Consider the following 19,090-nt stretch of genomic DNA (forward strand, 5'->3'; position numbering starts at 1 on the left):
CCAGAGGGTCAGCTCGGCCTGGGAGTGGACGAGCTGGTCCCGGGGAATGTGGGGGAGAACGACGGCCATGGATGGTGTGTCTGGAGAGCCCAATACCTGGAGGAAGGCAGAGGACGAGTGAGCAGGGCTCAAAGTGGACACGAGAAGAGCTCAGAGAGGTCGAGCGACTTATTCAGGGCTGCCCAGCACATTCACTTCGCATACCTCTGCGTGCCTTTGTGGCAGAATCAACCAACTGGTTTGCCGTCCTCGTTTGCCCCTGACCCGTGTGCCTCTTCTAATGGGTTAGCACCCGCCCCCCCACATGTGGTCACGTGGGGAGCATAGCAGCCGTGGGCCAGGGAGTATTTCAGCCTCCTCACCCCGTATTGGCTGCAGCTGCATCTCCCCCTCCCTCTACAGTCGCAGGAAGAGGTGGCAGAGCAACAGGCAGAGAGAAGAAAGGTGTTGGTCCCTGAGAGTGGAGCCGCTAGGAAGCTCTTCACAGAACAGATGGTCTGAGTGGCGGAGGAGGGGCCCTGGGGTGACAGGGCCTTCCTTTCCTTGAGGTTCATCGGAGAAAGGACCTGGGTGAGCCGATGGCTTCCCACCCGCCCCGCCCCACCCAAGGCTCTAGAATGAGAGACTCTGGGGGTTCCCTGAAGGCTTAGCAGGGAAGGATCCGGTGTTGTCTCTGCTGTGGCTCAGGTCACTGCTGTGGCCTCGGCTCAGTCCCTGGCCCAGGAACTTCCACATGCTGTGTGCGTGGCCAAAAAGTAAATAAAATCAGAGATTTTTAGGAGGAGCAGGAGGTGGTCTAGAAGGGAAGGAGCAGGACGCCCATTCTCCTGGAAGGGCTCTGCTTCCTGCGCTGCAGGGCTGGCCGGGCCGGGGAGGGACACGTAGAGGCCCCAGGTGGCTCTGGCCAGGCTGGGAGTGGAGAGGGCTGTGCTGGGAAAGGCAGTCCCATGTGCTGACACAGCCTGGTGGGGCACCGAGGGGGGCACGGGGAGACGGGCATCACAAAGCCCAGCAGGGTGGTGGGAGGGTGCAGAATGGACACGGCTGAACACCCCCGGGCCCAAGGTCACGGCTGCCAGGGACATGTGCAGAAGTGGGCACAGGCCCCTCACCCACCCACGCCCGGGCAGCGCGGAACCCTTGGACTTAGACCCAGCGCCCGGAGCAGTGGAGGAGGCTGCGGCTGACTGAGGCCCAGCTCCAAACCCTCAGCGAGGCGAGCCTTAACCTGAAGTCGGCATCAAACAAAGCTAAGGCCATGTCTCTGCCCCCGTGTTTGCCGTCGGAGATCCTCCCACACCGCCCAACCCCAACATCATCAGATGGCACTTCCTCCGCCCCCGACAATGGAGCGCCAGGCTCCAGGGCGGCTGCGGCGTTTCCACCCAGGGCCGTGCAGCCGGCCGGGCTCCTGAGACACGCCCGACTTGGAATCCGGTCTCCATCCCAGCAGCTGTGACTGTGGGTTGTCTGAGTCGCCACATCTTCATCTGTAAGTGAACCTAGTGATACATCTTCTTGGGGAAACAGGACTTAAAACACAACCTCCTGGGAGTTCCCTTCATGGCTCAGTGCTTAACGACCCCAACCAGGATCCGTGAGAATGAGAGTTTGATCCCTGGCCTTGTTCAGTGGGTCGAGGATCCGGCGTTGCCGTGAGCTGTGGTGTAGACATGGCTTAGATCCCGCGTTGCTGTGGCTGTGGTATAGGCTGGCGGCTGCAGCTGCAATTGGACTCCTGTGCTGCCAGTGCAACCCTAAAAAGCAAAAAAAAAAAAAAAAAAAAACACCTCCTCCCAGCCCAGAAACTCCACCAAGGTAACAAAGAAAACTCTAAACTAGAATGTGACATGCATCACAGGCCATCCCTTATGAGACGGCAAAGACAGAAACGAGGAGTTCCCTGGTGGCTCAGCGAGTTAAGAATCCAGCCTTGACACTGCTGTGGCTTGGGTCACTGCTGTGGGAAAAGTTTGATCCCTGGCCCAGGAACTTCCTCCTGCCTCAGCTCAGGGGCAGCCTAAAACCCAGCAAGGAAAGCAGCCCTTACACAGCCACGCACATTCTCCTTTAACACAGGCTCTCCCCCCCTTTTTTTCCTCCCCGATTTTTGGCTACCTCGTGGCATATGGAGTTCCCAGGCCAGCGATCAGACACCAGCCACAGCTGCAGCAACATTGGATCGTTTTACCCACTGTGCCGGGCTGGGGATCGAACTCACGTCCTAGTGCTGCCGCGATGCCACCAATCCCACTGTGTCACAGCGGGATCTCCTTCACACGGGCTCGTGAGATACATAAAAACTAAGAGGACTCACCTGGTACCATTCATCACACATGTAATTCATCCTAATTTTACCTGATGAGTGGGGAGGTTATCTGTGAGATGATCAGAGTGTTGCAGGAGAACAGGTGAGAAGGAGGATGCTCAGGTCCCAGACCTTGGGCGAGTTCCTGGGTCGGGCCGCCCAGTGAGGTTCCTTGGCGGGAAAGAATTCAAGGGCGAGTCACAGTGAAGTGAGAGAAGGTGAGGCTGGCCCGGGGTTGTGTGGTTGTTAGTTCTTATGGGCTGGGTAACTATTTGGGGGACGGGGCAGGGATTTCCAGGAATTGGGCTCCTGCCCACTTTTTGTGGTTAGCCTCAGACCTGCTAGGGCACCTGTGGGTGTCATTTAGCGAATGTATTACAGTGAGCGTATGATGAGGCTCAGGTGTACTGGTGGGCCAACTCTCTGCCACCTTGGGCTTAACTGGCTTTCATCAATTTTGTTGTATCCTTAAAGGCTGTGTCATTATTATTATTATTGTTATTGCCACACTCTTGCCAGGGATCGAATCAGCTACACCACAGCTGTGGCGAAGCTGGATCCTTAAGTGACTGCACCGCAGTGGGAACTCCCTGTGTCTTTCTTTTTCTTTTTTTTTTTTTTGGTCTTTTTTTTAGGGCTGCACCCTTGGTACTTGGAGGTTCCCAGGCTAGGGGTTGAATTGGCGCTGTAGCCACTGGTCTACACCACAGCCACAACAATGCCAGATCCAAGCCGTATCTACGACCTACACCACAGCTCACAGCAAAGCCAGATCCCTGACCCACTGAGTAAGGCCAGGGATCGAACCTGTGTCCTCATGGATCCTAGTCATGTTCGTTCACTGCTGAGCCACAACGGGAACTCCCAGCCCCTTATTTTAAGTCTGTGCTTGTCCTTACAACCTGCCACTTGCTGTTCTAAATTCAAGGTTGGGGGCAGAGACTATTTCAGCAGCTGTAAGGACTGCTGCAGAATCTTGCAGTTGGAGAGAGACTGGGCTCAACTCTGAATATAGCAGGGGCGGTGGGATTTATAGCCAAGGAGCAGAGTGGGGTTGGCGGATGGAAAAATTACTAATAGGAAACATCAGGGGTCAGGGAGTCCTGGCTAAATCAACCAGGCCAGGGTGATTAGACACCCCTGAGCCTGGTAGAGGATAAGGCATCCGATCAGATAGGGAGAATAGCTTTCAACTGACTTAGCAGGATTCTTGCTAAAATCCAACAACACGGACAACAGAGGAGTCCAAAGGCAGGATCCTGTCAGTGAGAGAAGCTTTGTCCGCTCTTTCCCTATACAGCCCACCTGCGGTTTTATTGTCTTAACAGTGGCTGACATTGATTGAGCTTATTATATTTCAGGCACAGTATAAAACATTTTATTTATTATTATTATTTTGGGTCCGGCCCGGCATGTGGAAGTTCCTGGGCCAGGGATGGAATCTGAGCCACAGCAGTGACAATGCCGGGTCCGTAACCCACTTGGCTACCAGGGAACGCCATCCCTGAGCATTTTAGATATGTCTCTGAATCCTCTTAAACCGCCCTGCCAGATAGATATAATCGGCTCCAACTCAAAAATGAGAAATATGACAGTCACAAAGTGAAATGACAGGTCTAACATTCTGTGTGTTGCAGGGCAATAAAGTCGGCTTTGGAACCCACGTTTGACTTATTTAAATGACCACTGAGCTAACCTGTACGTAGGACAATGCAAAAGTTAAGTACAAGCAACAGAACTCAGCCCCAAGCCTGCGTCTTCCCGGAAACGCCCGCCCCCTGGCCTGCAGCCCCAGCCGCCGGCCCCAGGTCCTCTGGCCCAGGTGAGCAGGTGCGCCACCAGGCAGCGCTGGACGGAGTCCAGCCCGCCCACCGCCCCGCAGCAGCCAGTAGTGCGAGCGCCTCCGGGGGCGGGCTCTCCCGTTCCGTGCTCTGATTGGACGCCCCGGGGGCGGGGCTCGCCGAAACACGCGTCCTGATTGGCGCCCCCCGGGCGGGGCCGGGCCGGAGTGGTGCGCGCCAGGTTCGGGTCCTGGCCTCGCGCGCGGGTCACGTGGCGGCGAGCGCTGGGCGGCGGGTCCGGACTCCCGCGTCGCCCACAGGACCTAGCGGTGCGGTGTCCCGGGCTGTGCCTCCCTGTGGCTCCGAGAAGTGGGATCGGGTGAGTGCGGAGCGCCTTGCTGGCGCCTGGGAGCGCAGCCCTGGTCCCCGCCGGTGCAGGCGGGCGGCCGCGTTCCTCGCTGAGCATTTTGGGTTTCCGTGCGGGGAGTCACTTCGTTACAGCGTCCTCACGGCCGAGCTGCGGTCGAGCGCTGTCCTGAAGCCCATTTCGCAGACGAGGAAGGTGAGGCCCAGAGAGGGGAGCACACCCTGCGGGACCGGGCCTCCGCTGTCCCTCACCCTGGCCTTGGAGACAGGCGTTAGCCGGGGTTCTCGGCCTGGGGCCCTGTGCGTCGAGGTCCGGGAAGCGGAGCGACCCTTGGCTAGCTGAGGCCAGCGCATACGTGTGCCTCAGTCAGGCAAGGTTGGCGGACTGGATCCACCAGTTCAGGTTCTTACGGACTAATAACTATGTTACTTGAAGGAACATGCACTGGAGGTGGGCGATTGTGCTTTTTTGGGTCCAGTGTTACGGGAAAGGAAGGGTTTTGGAAGGAAAGTTAAACCTGAGTTCAAATTATGGCTCTCACAGTTACATGACCACTTAGCTTCTGAGCCTGGTTCCTGCTCCACAAAGTAGGGAAGAACCAGATCTGTGTGTGAGACAAACGACAGTTCCCTCAGGAGACTCCTGGCCGTTCCCGCTTGTGTCATGAGATACCTGAAATAGTCAGACTCATAGGAACTAGAATGGTTGTTCCCCGAGGCTGGAAGAGAGGGGATGGAGTGTGTTTACTGGACAGGGTTTCAGTCTGGGGAGATGAGGACGCTCGGGGGGTGGGGTGGTGGTGGTTGCACAACAGCGTGAATGTGTCTGATGCACGTATATGAGCTTGTTTTGGTTTCAAGTGAGAGAAATTGACGGTGTTTTCTAGCTAACCTCTGACTTGAAGAATAGATGCTAAGTATGTCTTCCCTAGATACAGCAGTATCTAAAAATTATGATCTTAAAAAAAAAAAAAAGACAGTTTCAGGATTGGCGTCTTACCTGCCAGCTATCCAGGCATCCCCAAGCCCTGTCAGGCCAATGCAGAAATTAACCAACACTTTCAGGATCTTTGCCTCCCTCCCTCCCTTCCTTTCTTTTTCCCCTCTTTTTAGGGCCGCATCCTCTGCCAAGTCTGCAACCTACACCACGGTTCACAGCAACGCCAGATCCTTAACCCACTGAGCGAGGCCAGGGATCGAACCTGTGTCCTCATGGCTGCTAGTCAGATTCATTTCCCCTGCGTCACGACAGGAACTCCATCTTTGCCCTTCTAACTGTAATTTAGAATGCCCCAGGACCTAATAGGTTATATCTGTAATAGATATCATTGGTTTTATTGACACAAGTCAAAGAATCTTGCAGTCTTTGTTTGAGTAAAGAATTCAGACTACTTTGGGGTTTTATAAGAAAGCTTAAGTGTAACTGAAGTTGGGTATGGATTTGACAAGGTTGTGGACTAAGCACTCCATCCGAGGTGACTTGATCTGAGTGGTGACTGGATCCAGGGTAGAAAGGGTCGCAGCTAGCATAGGAGGGGCAGCCGGCCACACAGACAGCCCTCGCCCCGGGGTAAGAAGGGACTGACTCAGAGTTGGCATCCTAGGTAAGGAAGAGGTTTGCAGTGGGGACAAAGAGTGGCAGGTGGTTGGGCTGAGTGAGAACCCAGGTGGGGGCAGACTTGGGTTTTTCCTGAGCAGAGGGCCTCTCAGCCTGTGGATCTGCTATCGCGGGGGCGGGGGCGCGGTGGGGAGAAGGTCCAGATGGACTTCAGTTATTTGGTGGTTGAGAAAGAGCTGCTGCGTGTTGCTTGTCACCTTTGGATCCTTTTTAACCTTGAACAGTCAGTATTTAAAAGAAGCTTTTGTTTGGAGATTCCAGGACCAGAGGGCTGGTTTTATCTCTTGTGCTTTTTCTGTGGTGTGCCACCTGCCGAGGGCACATGTGAAGCCGTTTTTCAGTTCGGGGAAGCCACGGGCAGGGTGCCCAAACCACATTCACGTCTCTCCTCCCCCAGCAGAATGTGGACGAGGCTGCGGCACAGTGGCCGGTGCTGTTCCCGCCGCAGGAGCATTCGTGGCCCTGAAGCGCCAGCAGTCACTGCTGCTCTGTGTTTTGCTGGAGGGGCCTGTTTCTAATCCAGTTGTGCTGTGTTAGGGCAGCAGCCACCGCAGTTCCCGTCGGGGCTCAGCGGTTAACAACCCCGACTAGCATCCATGAGGACTCGGGTTTGATCCCTGGCCTTGCTCAGTGGGTTAAGGACCCGGAGTTGCCATGAGCTGTGGGGTAGGTCCCAGACACGGCTCGGATCCTGCGTTGCTGTGGCTGCGGTGGAGACCGGTGGCTGCAACTCCAATTGACCCCTAGCCTGGGAACCTCCATATGCCTCAGGTGCGGCCCTAAAAAGACAGAAAAAAAAAAAAAAAATAGCAGCCGCTTGGAAAGCTCCAGCTAGGAGTTTCCCCGTCGAAGGTGACTGGCGGCTCCTTTTCACTGGCTCTCCGGAGAGTAAGGAGGACAGCTCAGGTCTGGGACCAGCAGGCCGTGCTGCTTAACGGACAGATCGTCTAGCACGTTGTGCCGCACGTGCCCGTCCAGGGACTGCGAGCCTCCTGCTGCTTCCCCTTCCCTCTCTTGACCGCCACGCAGGGCACTTCCCCCCACCAGCTGCCGGGTTCCCTCCCCCAGCAATCCTGTGACACCGGCTGGGTGCCCTACAATCCAGTTGTGATGCGAAGCAGAGTTATTGCTAGTGTCCAGTCCCACCAGACAGCTCCCCAGCTTCAGATGCCAGTATGGGGTCCCCGGGTGACCCACCGCTTCTGTCTGACCTGGCTACAAATCCGAGGTCCCCAGGACCCCCTTCTTGGCTTCGAGCCTCCGCTGCAGCAGCTCCCAGAGCTCAGGGGGACACTTAGGTTTATTAAAGGAGGTGACAGAGGACACAGACGAGCTGCCAGGTGGGGGGCAGGGCAAGGTCTGGGGGGCTTCTGTTGGGGTTGGGGTGCATCACCCAGTGTGGAATAGTCCCCGTGCTGCTGGGACTGTGTGGGGGCCCCTCAGAGAGGCACGAGGGGTCATTAGCTGCAGTTCCAGCCCCCCCACAAGGATCGGGGGAGGGTGTGGCGTGCGAAAACCCCAAGCTTCTTCTCAGGCCTGGCCTCTCTGGTGACCAGCCCCCACCTGCGAGCCCTGGCGTTGCCTCGTTGGAGTAAGAGGCACTGCCACCACCCAGGAAGTCACGGGGTCTTAGGGCAGAGACCCTCGGCCTGGGTGTCTGGGCGAGCCCGGCCCCAGCTCTTGCCCGCGTGGCACCGCCCTCCTTAGCCATCTGCCCGGAGCGCTTGCCCTGATTCCTGCTCGTCCCCCAGGAGCCCCACGGAGGCCCCGCCTGCTGGTCGCCCCTGGGTCCCCATGGGGGAGGGCCTGGAAAAGCCCCCCTCGAGGGAGCACATCTGCGATGGAAACTTAGCCAGTTCGTGGAAAGTACTGAAGAGCTGCCGGTTGTCGGTTTGAGGCGGTCCGGTGCTGGAACCGTCTGAGCTCGGACTCCTCTGTGGAAACGGTTTTGAGAAACATGCATGGAGTTCCCAGTGTGGCTCAGTGGGTGAAGCACCGGACTCATCTCTGCGAGGATGCGGGTTTGATCCCTAGCCTCACTCAGTGGGTTGAGGATCTGGTGTGGCCGCCAGCCGTGGCGTGGGTTGCAGATCCAGCTCCGATTCAACCCCTGGCCCGGGACTTCCATATGCCGCAGGTGTGGCCACAAAAAGAAAAAAACCCCACCTTTCGAGGCCACCACACTCTAGAGATGACAGACGTGTGCCTCCGGCTGGGGGCCTCGTGTGTTGGGGGTCCGAGTCCATGCAGCCCTCAGCTAAGCTGCTTCTCTTCTGAGCCTCGTTTTCATAACTTGGAAAATGGGAAGCGTCAGACACAAGCCAGCAGGTCGCTGTTTCCCTGGCGAATGGTAGCTCCCCCGTGCCTGTGCCAGCTACCGTGGACCTTAGAGTGACCCTGAGCCCTTGCCTTCGAGGAGCCTGGCTGGGCTGGGGAGCGGGGGCGCCGGGCTCCCCGAGGCTGGGGCGAGGGGCCCGTTGTCCTGACGCGCAGGGAGCCAGCAGGCCGTCCCACGGGTGTTCCTGCAGCGGAGCCCTGGGCCTCCAAGCGGTTCCGAGGGCAAGGCCCACAGCGAGTGACCTGGCGCTGCGGGAACGGACAGGTGGCCGCGCGCGGTGACTGAGTTTAACGTCGGACGTTTTCCCGTTGCTAGGCGACACAGAAGCGGTGTGATGGCGACTCCCGCCGGCGGGGCCCCCTGGGACGCTGACCTGTGGTCCTCACATGGCAAGATGCTGGTGCAGCCCCTGAAGGACAGTGACCTGGAGGTGAGGCTGCGGGGCTTCTCGGGTGTTCTGAGGCTCTGCTTCTCATCGCAAAGCAGCCGTTCTCAGGCCAGCCTTGTGGGCAGGGGTGAGGGGCTGACCAAGCGGCTGCGAGTCCTTCGAGGGTGAACTTAAATGTCTGAGCTTTGCAAAGTGCACGGCACTGAGCCCGCGGCGCCGGGAGAGGGGGAGGGGCTGGGGTCCCCGAAATCTGACCCTCTCCTCACCCTTCCGAGGAGTGTTTCCAGAAGCTCTTTTTTATTCATGTATTTTTATAACAACTTTATGCCTGAGAGAAGGGAATACAAGCAACCCATTTGAAGTACACAGTTCAGGGGTTTTTCATGTCCTCCCAAGCGCTTCTAGAACATTTCAGTCCTTCCAACATGAAACCTCAAACCCATCAGCAGTCACTCCCGCCCATCCCCCAAACTCTCAGCTCTAGGCAACCAGCGGTCCATTTTCTGTTTCTGAATTTGTCCAAGCGTCTTGTATTGTAAGGACGAGGAGCAAGGAGCAAGGTTCAGGAAGGGAAACTTGGTGAGAGGAAGGGATGAAAGTAACTAGATGGTGTGGAGTTAAAATCCGGCGGGATCCAGGTTTTTGCTTTGTTTTGTTTTGGTCTGTTTGCCTTTTCGAGGGCCGCTTCTGCAGCATATGGAGGTTCCCAGGCCAGGGGTCTAATCGGAGCGGTAGCCACCAGCCTCCACCACAGCCACGGCCACGCCAGATCCGAGCCGCATCTGCGACCCACACCACAGCTCACGGCAAGGCCGGATCTTTAACCCACTGAGCGAGGCCAGGGATCGAACCCACAACCCCACGGTTCCTAGTCGGATTCGTGAACCACTGCGCCACGACGGGAACTCCAGGATCCAGGTTTTAAAGGTCGTCCTTCTCTTAGGTGGTTCTGTTGTTCTTAATTCATGCTCTGAGTTCCTTCCCAGATGCTAAAATCCTTGAGAGAGGCCTCCTCCGGCCCTTGGGCGCCGTGGGCGCCCGCTCTGCTCGGCTGCTGAGGACGGATCGGGACTCGGCAGCAGCGTCTCTTCTCTTTGCTCGGTCGTCGCTCGAATCTGAGCTCGTGCGAGGCGAAAACCTTGGGGCTGCTCAGCGCCTGTGTTCCGCTCATCAGGTTTACAATATCATCAAGAAGGAGAGCCACCGGCAGCGGGTGGGGCTGGAGCTCATTGCCTCGGAGAACTTCGCCAGCCGAGCTGTCCTGGAGGCCCTGGGCTCCTGCTTGAATAACAAGTACTCCGAGGGGTACCCAGGCCAGAGGTGCGTGAAGGGGGTGCAGGGCCGCCTCTGACGTCGTGGAGGGAGGCGCTGAATCGGAGTCTAAAATGCGGGGATTTCAGAAAGCAGCCGGGTTCTCGGTCTCCGGACCTTCTGTCTGCGGCCGTGCTGTCGACGGCAGACAGGGGGTGAGAGCCACCGGCCGTCCACTGACGGGCGAAGGGATGAACAAGCTGCTCCCTGCAGCAGAAGGTCCTCGGGCCTCGAAGAAGAAGGCAGAAGGCAGTCCTGACGGAGGCGCCAGGGGCCCTAGGCCACACGAACGGAACTCTCCGGAAAGACTAACACTCTGATTCCAGTTCTTCGAGGTCCCTGGAGTCAGCAAAACGGAAAGGAGAGTTGGGGGAGGGGAGTTGTTCAGTGGAGACAAGAGTTTCTGTTTTCTTCTTCTTTCCCGTTCTTTTTTCTTCTTCTTCTCTTTTTAGAGCCAAACCTGCGGCACATGGAGGTTCCCAGGCCAGGGATTGAATCGGAGCTACAGCCACTGGCCTACACCGCAGCCCCAGCAGTGCGGGAGCCGAGCCACGTCTTCGACCTACACCACAGCTCACGGCCGCGCTGGGTCCTTAACCCACTGAGCGAGGCCAGGGGTGGAACCTGCATCCTTATGGATCCTGCTCAGGTTTGTTACCACGGAGCCACAGTGGGAAGTCCGAGGTTCAGTTTTGCAAGATGCAAGTTAAGTTCTGGAGATCAGTTAGGCAGCAGTGAGAACGCACTCGTCAATGTAACATCGCAGAACTGTGGGCTTAAAGATGGCAAAGATGGCAGCTGTTACGTTTGCTGCCTTCAAAAAATACATACACACCTAACTTAAAATGTTAAAAGCTTTTTGTGACCACAAGGCCTCGGCGTTAAAAATATTTCTTCTGGATTGGGATAAATTTTGACTATTAAACAAAAATTAAAGTTTTATTAGAAATGCAAAAAAAGGAGTTCCCGTTGTGGCGCAGTGGTTAACGAGTCCGACCGGAACCATGAGGTTGCAGGTTCGATCCCTGGCCTCGCTCAGTGGGTGAAGGATCCAGTGTTGCTGTGAGCTGTGGTGTGGGTCGCAGATGCAGGTCAGATCCCGGGTTGCTGTGGCTGTGGCACAGGCCGGCGGCTACAGCTCCAATTAGATCCCTAGCCTGGGAACCTCCGTATGCCGCAGAAGCGGCCCAAGAAATGGCAAAAAAAACAAACAAACAAAAAAAAGAAATGCAAAAAAAAGCCCCAGCAACTCTCTTGCCCCTTCCCCAGCCCCTGGCAAGCACCATTGCACCCCTGTCCCTGTGAACTGACCGCTGAGCACCTTATAGGAAGGGGTCACTGCGTGGCTTGCCTCACTGGTGCAGTGGCCATGCCCTCACGGTCCATCCATGGAGCAGAGCAGATGGGGCGGTCCAGCCCCGCGGCTCCCCCAGGGTCAAAGTTTACCTTGGTCCCACCTGGAGCTCGCCTCCGTCCTAAGCGCAGGGTCGGGCTGGCGGCCCACGTGTGCTGCCTCCTGCAGGTACTACGGCGGGACCGAGTTCATTGACGAGCTGGAGCTCCTCTGCCAGAGGCGAGCGCTGGAGGTCTACGGCCTGGACCCCCAGTGCTGGGGCGTCAACGTCCAGCCCTACTCAGGTAACCCACGATGGGCTCTGCGCGGAGCCCCCGGGGCGACTGCCCTTAGCGATAGCTTAAGCAGCAGGGCCAAGCTCCTCCTGCATCACCTGGGCTGCCCACCCACCTCCCGGCAGCCCCGTCCCTGAATGCCCTCTCCAGTTACTCAAGGGGTCTGCTGTGGGGGCAGCTGGGGGCTAGGCCTGCTCTGGCCACTCCTGGTCAACGGCCTCATGGGCAGAGCAGTGGCGCCTCCTCTGGTCTGCCCGCCCCAGGCTCCCCTGCAAACTTCGCGGTGTACACCGCCCTGGTGGAACCCCACGGCCGCATCATGGGCCTGGACCTGCCCGATGGGGGCCACCTGACCCATGGGTTCATGACGGAGAAGAAGAAAATCTCGGCCACGTCCATCTTCTTCGAGTCCATGCCCTACAAGGTAAGCACGCGCCCACAGCCCTGCAGCACACGTGGGGGACCTCAGTGCTGGCACCCCCAGGACCAGCAGTTTGGTTCCTGGGGTGGCTCAGGAAGCATCCCCTTCACTGTCCGCCCCCCCCCCCGACCTGGGGACCCTCAGGGACGCAGCTCTAGGGGCTGAGCTGAGGGAGATGGATGGGGAGGCAGCTGCCCAGGAGTTTCCGCTGCAGCAGGGGGCTGGCTGGTCTAGACCGAGCAGCCCTGCCCGGGACCCCGCAGGCCAGCAGCTGCCGCCCTGGCTCGGGCCGGAATGCCAGCAGCCCCGCCATCTGCGCACAGCTGTCAGAGCCAGCGCTGCCCGGCCACCTCGCCTGTCATAGTGGCTGTTGGGTGAGCAGCTGGCGTCTGCGCCCCACTTCCTGCACAGCCCTGTCCTCAGCCAGTGTCAACCCACGGCCAGCAGGGACTGGCCCTCGTCATCATAGACAGTTTGGTCAGAAACGCGTGGAGGATCCGTGGGCTCATGGAGACGGCTTCCCCCATAGAGACGACGGCCGTCCTAGCTGGTGGTGCCCTCGTGCACGGGGTGCGTCGGCTTCGTGCCCAGGAACCGTCTCCTGGGTGGTTCTTGTCACGCATCCCACGGGCCCTGGCCGCCATGCAGCTTTACCCTCTACCCCTGGCGGTATTTCAGACACATAGTTTTTTCTTTTAAGAAAATCCAGCCAGCGTTCCCTCTGGGCATCCCTCTGTTGCATGCCCTGTTCTGAGGCTCTGTCGCCATCCTGGTTGCCACGATGTGCTCTGTGTGCAAGTGACCGCTAGTTTCTTTCCCTGGGACGCCTGGGCGTTTCCAGGCGCAGGTACCCCCAGTGGCCAGTGCTGACCTTGACGGTGGGGTCTGCACAGGACACTCGTTTCCCAAGGCTCTATCTGTGCCCTTGGCACACAGAAGCCGCTTTTCTAGTTGCTTTCACTGCGGCGAGGACGGCGGCGGAGGAGCCACTGGCTTGCGTCTGGCCGCAGCGAGGCCGGCTGCCTTGGGCGTTTCGCTCCGTGCCCGTGTTACCAAAGAGCGCCCCCGGCGTTAGCGAGCCGGGAGGAGCTGGACCGTCTGTTTTCGGGGCGGGTGGAGCCCCGCTTTGTGGGCCGCTGGCCAAATTCGGGTGGGGACGGGGCTGTGGAAGCCGCCTGAGCCGCCCTCTGCCCGGCCTTGCCAGGTGGACCCGGACACGGGCTACATCGACTACGACCGGCTGGCGGAGAACGCTCGCCTCTTCCACCCGAAGCTGATCATCGCAGGTGGGCGGCTGGGCGGGAGGCAGGCCCCGGGCCTCTTGCAGACCAGGACGGGACCCTGTCCCCGCCCATCCTCGCGCCCTGCGGGTCCAGACGAGCCCCCGTTGGTCCCTGTGGTCCAGTCCGCAAGCTCTGGACGTGGCGACCCCTGACTGGGTGGGGGTGGGAACAGCCGGGGGGGGGGCCGCTCCCCGCGGACCTGACTCTGTCGCCTCGGCCGGCCCAGGGACCAGCTGCTACTCCCGGAACCTGGACTACGCCCGGCTGCGCAGGATCGCCGACGACAACGGGGCCTACCTCATGGCCGACATGGCGCACATCAGCGGGCTGGTGGCGGCCGGCGTGGTGCCCTCCCCCTTCGAGCACTGCCACGTGGTGTCCACCACCACGCACAAGACGCTGCGGGGCTGCCGAGCCGGCATGATCTTCTACCGGAAGGGTGCGCGGGGCCCGACGGGTCCCTCTGCTCAGGGCTCCCGCTGGGGGGAGGGAGACTCCCCCACGGGCCCGCAGGAGGGGCGGCCACAGGCTTCAGGGGAGGGAGCGCCCGGAACCCTCAACACCGCTGTCGGGTCCTGGGGAAGGGGAACGTGCTGGCGGCCAGCGTCCTGTGGCTCAACTCCCCCTGGCGAGGGGCAGGCGCGGGGGTGACGGGGGCCTCGGGGGGCAGCGTCGTCTCGGTGAGCTTAACTGCAGCATGTTTCTCCCCAGGAAAGACTCACCGTAGTCGAGCCGTAGGTGCTGATGGATAAAGCAGCTTGTCCTCTGAGAGGCGTGTCCCAGTCCTGGAGCCCGTGTGGCTGTCCCGTTGGGATGCGCATTTCTCTCTGCCCGCTGCCGGGCACCTGCGCCCCCCTGGGCTCCTGTGAGGCCCTCCCTCACACCTTTGCACCTGCTTGGGACACGACTGTTTTCCCGGCTCTGTGTCGGTGATGTGTGTTTGACCAGGCCAGCCGGGGCTGTCCTGGCACTGTGGGATGTGCTGTGTGATCCCGGGCTGGTTGTGCGGCCTCTCTGTTCCTCATTTCCTCCCCTCCAGAGCAGGGACCATGGTAACTGCCCCCATCCCTTTGGGCGGCTGCTGTGAGGGCGGAACGAATGCCCTCGGGACGTGCCCAGAGCAGCCCTTGGCATTGCTCTCACCCAAAAGTTAGGGATCAGCTTGGCTCAGAAAGGAGGCCTCTTCCCGGATTCTGGCCAGATGAGCCTCGCCCTCTGCGAGGGCGCCCCCTTGGAAGGCTGCTCTCTGGGGCACTCCCCTGAGGAAGGACGCCCCCTATCTGTGACACTCCTTTCATCCCCTCCGGGGTGGCCCCCCACCCCTGCCCAGGAGCAGGCACCCTCTCTGGTCCTCAGCGCCCTGGCCTCCGTCTCGCCTCTTGGCCTGGAGGCCAGGCTGCGTCTGAGACCAGGTTCCCAACGCTGTTTCTTCCGTGATCCAGGAGTGCGCAGCGTGGACCCCAAGACGGGCAGAGAGACGCGGTACAACCTGGAGTCACTCATCAACTCCGCTGTGTTCCCAGGGCTGCAGGGGGGCCCCCACAACCACGCCATTGCCGGTAACCAGAGCCCGCCCAGCCCTGAGCCCTGGGGTTCCCGCACGGTTGGGTGGCTCCCCCCAGGACCGACTCCCCCACCCCCGCTTGTCCGTCCCCCCTTGTGTGCGCTGGGCCTTCCCCGATGTCGGGAGGGAGAAGGCGAGCAGTGCGTAGTATCCGCGGGTGCAGGGGGACGGCCACTTCACTGAGTCAGCCCAGGCCCTGTGTCAGGCCCCCTGAGAAACCATGGGGGAAGGGGCTTGACGACAGACAAAGCCACAGCCAAGGAGTGTATGTGAGCAGGGCGGTGGGCTCCCCTGCCCCTCACCTCCTCGGGGGGGGGGGGGTGCACCTGCGTCTGACCCTTAGCCTTGACGGTGAGGCTGCGCTCACGGGTGGAGCCTAAAAAGGCAGTGAAATCCGTCTTCCTGGCAACAGCTCTGCGGAGCGACCTCACCAGCAGGAAACCTTGTGCCAGGCAGGGGGGGTACCTCAGAAGAGAGGGCGTCTGGAGGGTTGGCTGGGTCACTGTGGGGTTAAAACGGGTCGTCTTGGGAGGCATGGGCCGCCCCCCTGGGTGACGCTGAGAGGCCAGAAGGCTGAGGGGAGGCCAGCGTTTCTCTGATCCTGGTCTGTCCCTGACACCTGTCTCTCCCTGGCAGGGGTCGCGGTGGCTCTGAAGCAGGCCATGACCCCGGAGTTCAGAGTCTACCAGTGCCAGGTGGTGGCCAACTGCAGAGCCCTGGCCAGGACCTTGATGGGGCTGGGCTACAAGGTAGTCACAGGTAGGACAGGCCCGGCCCGGGAGGATTGTCCCGTCCCATCGGGAGTGGCGGGGCCCCGGCCCCTCGTGTGCTCGAGGCATCCTCAGCAGAGCCACAGATGTGTCACAGTTGCCATCCCCGCGGGAGACCCCCGGTCCTCCAGGCAGTTTTCTGCAAGGAGCCCGAGGCTCCCAGAGGGGCCGGGCACCGGCCGTCACACTGCTGGGGGCTGGCGGGGGGCAGAGGGGGGCCTTGGCCTCGCCATCCCGGGGCGTCCGCACCCAGCCGCGTGTTCCTGGTCAGCACGCTTGTCCTCTCTGGCTGCCAGCAGGGCTGCCTGGCCGCGTCTCTGTGGTGGCCTGCGAACACGTGCCCGCTGCCCTTCTCGGGTCCCAGGCGCCCCCAACCCTCAGCAGTCCTGCGTCCACCTCTGCCCCGCTTTGTGCCACCTCTTTTGTGTGCTTCCTCTACGTCCTCCACATCTTCGGCAAGAAAGCCCCAGGTGGACCGGGGCCTCCATGGTCACAAACCAGTTTCTCGGGTCCACAGGCGCTGCCCAGCTCTGACCCGTGGGTGGCCGGGGCCTGTGTCTCTGACCAGCTCCGGGCGATGCTGGTCTGGGGAGCAGGCGCGCATCGCGGACGCAGGCCAGCTCCCTCTGGCTCTGGGCATCCGGCCTGCTCCTCCGACCGCCCCCGTTCCTGAGCTCCCAGGCTGGTCCCCCCAACAGGTCCTCTCTGCTCTGAGCAGGCGGCGGGGCAGGCGATGGCAGATCCCCGCCTCGTGCCTGGCTCTGGCCCAGGTGCTTCATGCCCTCCTCCAAACCTCGAGATGGCCTTGCCAATTACTGGTCTCCTGTGGGCGGCTGAGCTTCCCAAAGGTGCCACTGCCTGCCTGAGGCCGCGTGGCCGCTGAGGGGGCCCTGGGTCCAGAGCAGGACCGGGGACGGGAGGTGCGATGTGCAGGCCACGTCTGCGCTCCAGCAACACGGCGGCTGCCCCGTGGCCGGCCAGAGGGCGCCCACTGCCTGCTTCTCCAACGCCTCCTTAGACGCAGCCACAGAGACCGATTCAGGACACATGGGACACCCCAAATGGTGCCGTTATCCCAGCAGGCCTCCAGGTGCTGCCCGGCACCTGGCGCTTTGGGACAAAGACTTGGGCGCCCGGGCCGGCCCCTCCCTCAGCCCCTCCACAGGCCCAGGGCCCTTCTCAGACCACTCGGAGGCCCCGGGGCAGGTGGTCTCGAGCAAGTGACGAAAGCCTTGCAGGCACATGGGGTCCCCTCCCCCACCCCTCTGCTCGGCCCCGGGGCGCCTTCTGCGGCCTCACACCGCCCTGTTCCAGGTGGCTCTGACAACCACCTGATCCTCGTGGACCTCCGATCCAAAGGCACGGATGGCGGCAGGGCCGAGAAGGTGCTGGAAGCCTGTAACATTGCCTGCAACAAGAACACCTGCCCAGGTGCGTGTCTTCTGGTTTCGTTTTTTTTTTTTGGCCGCCCCGAGGCACACGGAGTTCCCGGGCCAGGGATCAGATCTGAGGCACAGTCTCGACCTAAGCTGCGCCAGGTTCTCAACCCACTGTGCCAGGCCAGGGATGGAACCTGTGTCCCCCTAGTCCCAAGACGCCATCGGTCCTGCTGTGCCACAGCGGGAGCTCCCAGGTGAGCGCAGGTCCTCTGCTAACCCCGCTCCTCCTGGCTCACCGTGACTTGGCTCTGAGGACGGCCACCAGAGACGCGCTGTGCTGGCCGGGCCCAGGCCGGGGCTCCGACCAGGACGAGAGGGAGAGCGAGGCCAGGGCCTGAGACGGGGGCGATGCACCTCAAACCCAGACAGATGCCGGCCTCCCTTTGGGCCAAGGACCGTGTCTCAGAGGGGACTCCCGTACTGTTTAAAGTCGAGCGGCCGTGACGCCCCCGGCCCCCGCACCCCTGCTTCTAGCTCCAGCCTGAGACCAGCTGTCCCCTCCGGCCAGTGTCTGCGGTTCTGCTCCCCTGGCCCACGTGTCCCTGTCCAGTGCAGGGCGCTCCGTGCTGAGACGTGTGGCCCAGGGTCAGAGCCTGTCTCTCTCAAAGGTGACAAGAGCGCCCTGCGGCCCAGTGGACTGCGACTGGGGACCCCGGCACTGACGTCCCGAGGACTCTTGGAAGAAGATTTCCAAGAAGTCGCCCGCTTTATTCACAGAGGTGAGGGCAGACGCGGGGCTGGCCGGGCTGACCAAGGGGTTAGGAGGCAGGCGGGCCCCCCTTGGTGGTGGGCGTGGGCCGAGCTGGGAGCATGCGGGGCAGCGGCGGCAGCGACACTCACCTGTCTCTTGCCGGCGCAGGGATAGAGCTGACCCTGCAGATCCAGGACGCCGTGGGTGCGAAGGCCACCCTGAAGGAGTTCACGGAGACGCTGGCGGGGGCCGGGGAGCACCAGCAGGCCGTGGCGGCGCTCAGGGCGGAGGTGGAGAGCTTCGCCGCCCTCTTCCCGCTGCCCGGCCTGCCCGACTTCTAGGCGCGCCCGCCAGCCCTTGGCCCCAGCCCAGCCCGATGGCTTCCCTGTGCCTCCCAGGGGCGTCTCTCTGGACTTCGCTACGTTGCCTTCCTCACAAGCTAACATCTGTTAGAAGCTCAGTGTCAGTAATTCTGGGACAAGCTACTAAGGAGTTTAAGCTTGAACCTCAGTGTCTCACAGCTACACATATAGTTATTCCGCAAAAATAAACTACGATTTCACCATTTAGCCATTATTTTCTCCGTTGGTGTAGGGCAGGGCTACGAGGAAGATGCCAATTTTCCTCTCTGCTCTTAAAAGTCCTTGGGCTTAAGATAGGAAACACCCAAGTCTGGAGTCCCCGCTGTGGCTCAGTGGTAATGAGCCCAACTAGTACCCATGCGGACGCAGGTTCGATCCCTGGCCTCGCTCAGTTGATTAAGGATCCGACATTGCCATGAGCTGTGGCGAAGGTCGCAGGCGCGGCTGTGGCTGTGGCTGGCAGCTGCATTTCTGATTTTACCTCCAGCCTGGGAACTTTCATATCCCTCAGGCGCAGCCCTAAAAAGGCAAAAAAAAAAAAAAAAAAGCAAAAGGAGCATCCAAGGCGGGAGTTCCTCTGTGGCTCAGCAGGTTGGGGACCCAGTATCATTCCTGCAGCAGCTCGGGTTCCATCCCTGGCCCAGGTACTTAGGTGCAGCCAAAAAGAGAAGAAAAAGAGACCTGAGTTCTGGCCATTGTGCTCTGCTCCCTGGCGGGACACCCGCCCTAGGAGGACGGCTGCTGCCGAGGGGAGTGTCCGACGCTCCTGCGGCGCTCCCGTCAGAGCTGCAAGTTAGACACGTCTGTTCAGGTGCCGCCCA

General features: G+C 60.3%; 1 protein-coding gene across 6 annotated transcripts; it reads left to right on the plus strand.

Moving 5' to 3' along the window:
* The first annotated feature begins 1,078 nt into the window (after window positions 1-1,078).
* On the plus strand, window positions 1,079-18,796 carry SHMT1 (serine hydroxymethyltransferase 1). 6 transcript variants are annotated; one of them, XM_047757738.1, is made up of 14 exons: window positions 1,079-1,492; window positions 3,946-4,130; window positions 8,727-8,841; window positions 9,974-10,119; window positions 11,633-11,748; window positions 12,003-12,163; window positions 12,572-12,730; window positions 13,365-13,446; window positions 13,670-13,882; window positions 14,886-15,002; window positions 15,644-15,766; window positions 17,092-17,208; window positions 17,825-17,935; window positions 18,076-18,476. In XM_047757738.1, the coding sequence occupies exons 3-14, from the start codon at window positions 8,746-8,748 to the stop codon at window positions 18,246-18,248; spliced, it is 1,614 nt and encodes a 537-aa protein (XP_047613694.1). In that variant the 5' UTR covers window positions 1,079-1,492; window positions 3,946-4,130; window positions 8,727-8,745; the 3' UTR covers window positions 18,249-18,476. The 6 variants fall into 6 exon arrangements, with proteins under 6 accessions (XP_047613694.1, XP_047613692.1, XP_047613696.1 ...); XM_047757736.1 differs by lacking the exons at window positions 1,079-1,492; window positions 3,946-4,130 and adding an exon at window positions 4,340-4,468; XM_047757737.1 differs by lacking the exons at window positions 1,079-1,492; window positions 3,946-4,130 and adding an exon at window positions 4,496-4,651.
* The last annotated feature ends 294 nt before the right edge of the window (window positions 18,797-19,090 follow it).

Source organism: Phacochoerus africanus, chromosome 14 (genome assembly GCF_016906955.1).
Source record: "Phacochoerus africanus isolate WHEZ1 chromosome 14, ROS_Pafr_v1, whole genome shotgun sequence".
NCBI classification, from domain to species: domain Eukaryota; kingdom Metazoa; phylum Chordata; class Mammalia; order Artiodactyla; family Suidae; genus Phacochoerus; species Phacochoerus africanus.

Excerpts from the sequence above, each read along its gene's own strand:
- SHMT1 (XM_047757738.1), top strand. The coding sequence starts at position 8,746 with ATGGCGACTCCCGCCGGCGGGGCCCCCTGGGACGCTGACCTGTGGTCC. Across the intron at positions 10,120-11,632 it reads GAGGGGTACCCAGGCCAGAG|GTACTACGGCGGGACCGAGT; the intron begins GTGCGTGAAGGG and ends TGCCTCCTGCAG. Across the intron at positions 15,767-17,091 it reads GGGCTACAAGGTAGTCACAG|GTGGCTCTGACAACCACCTG; the intron begins GTAGGACAGGCC and ends GCCCTGTTCCAG.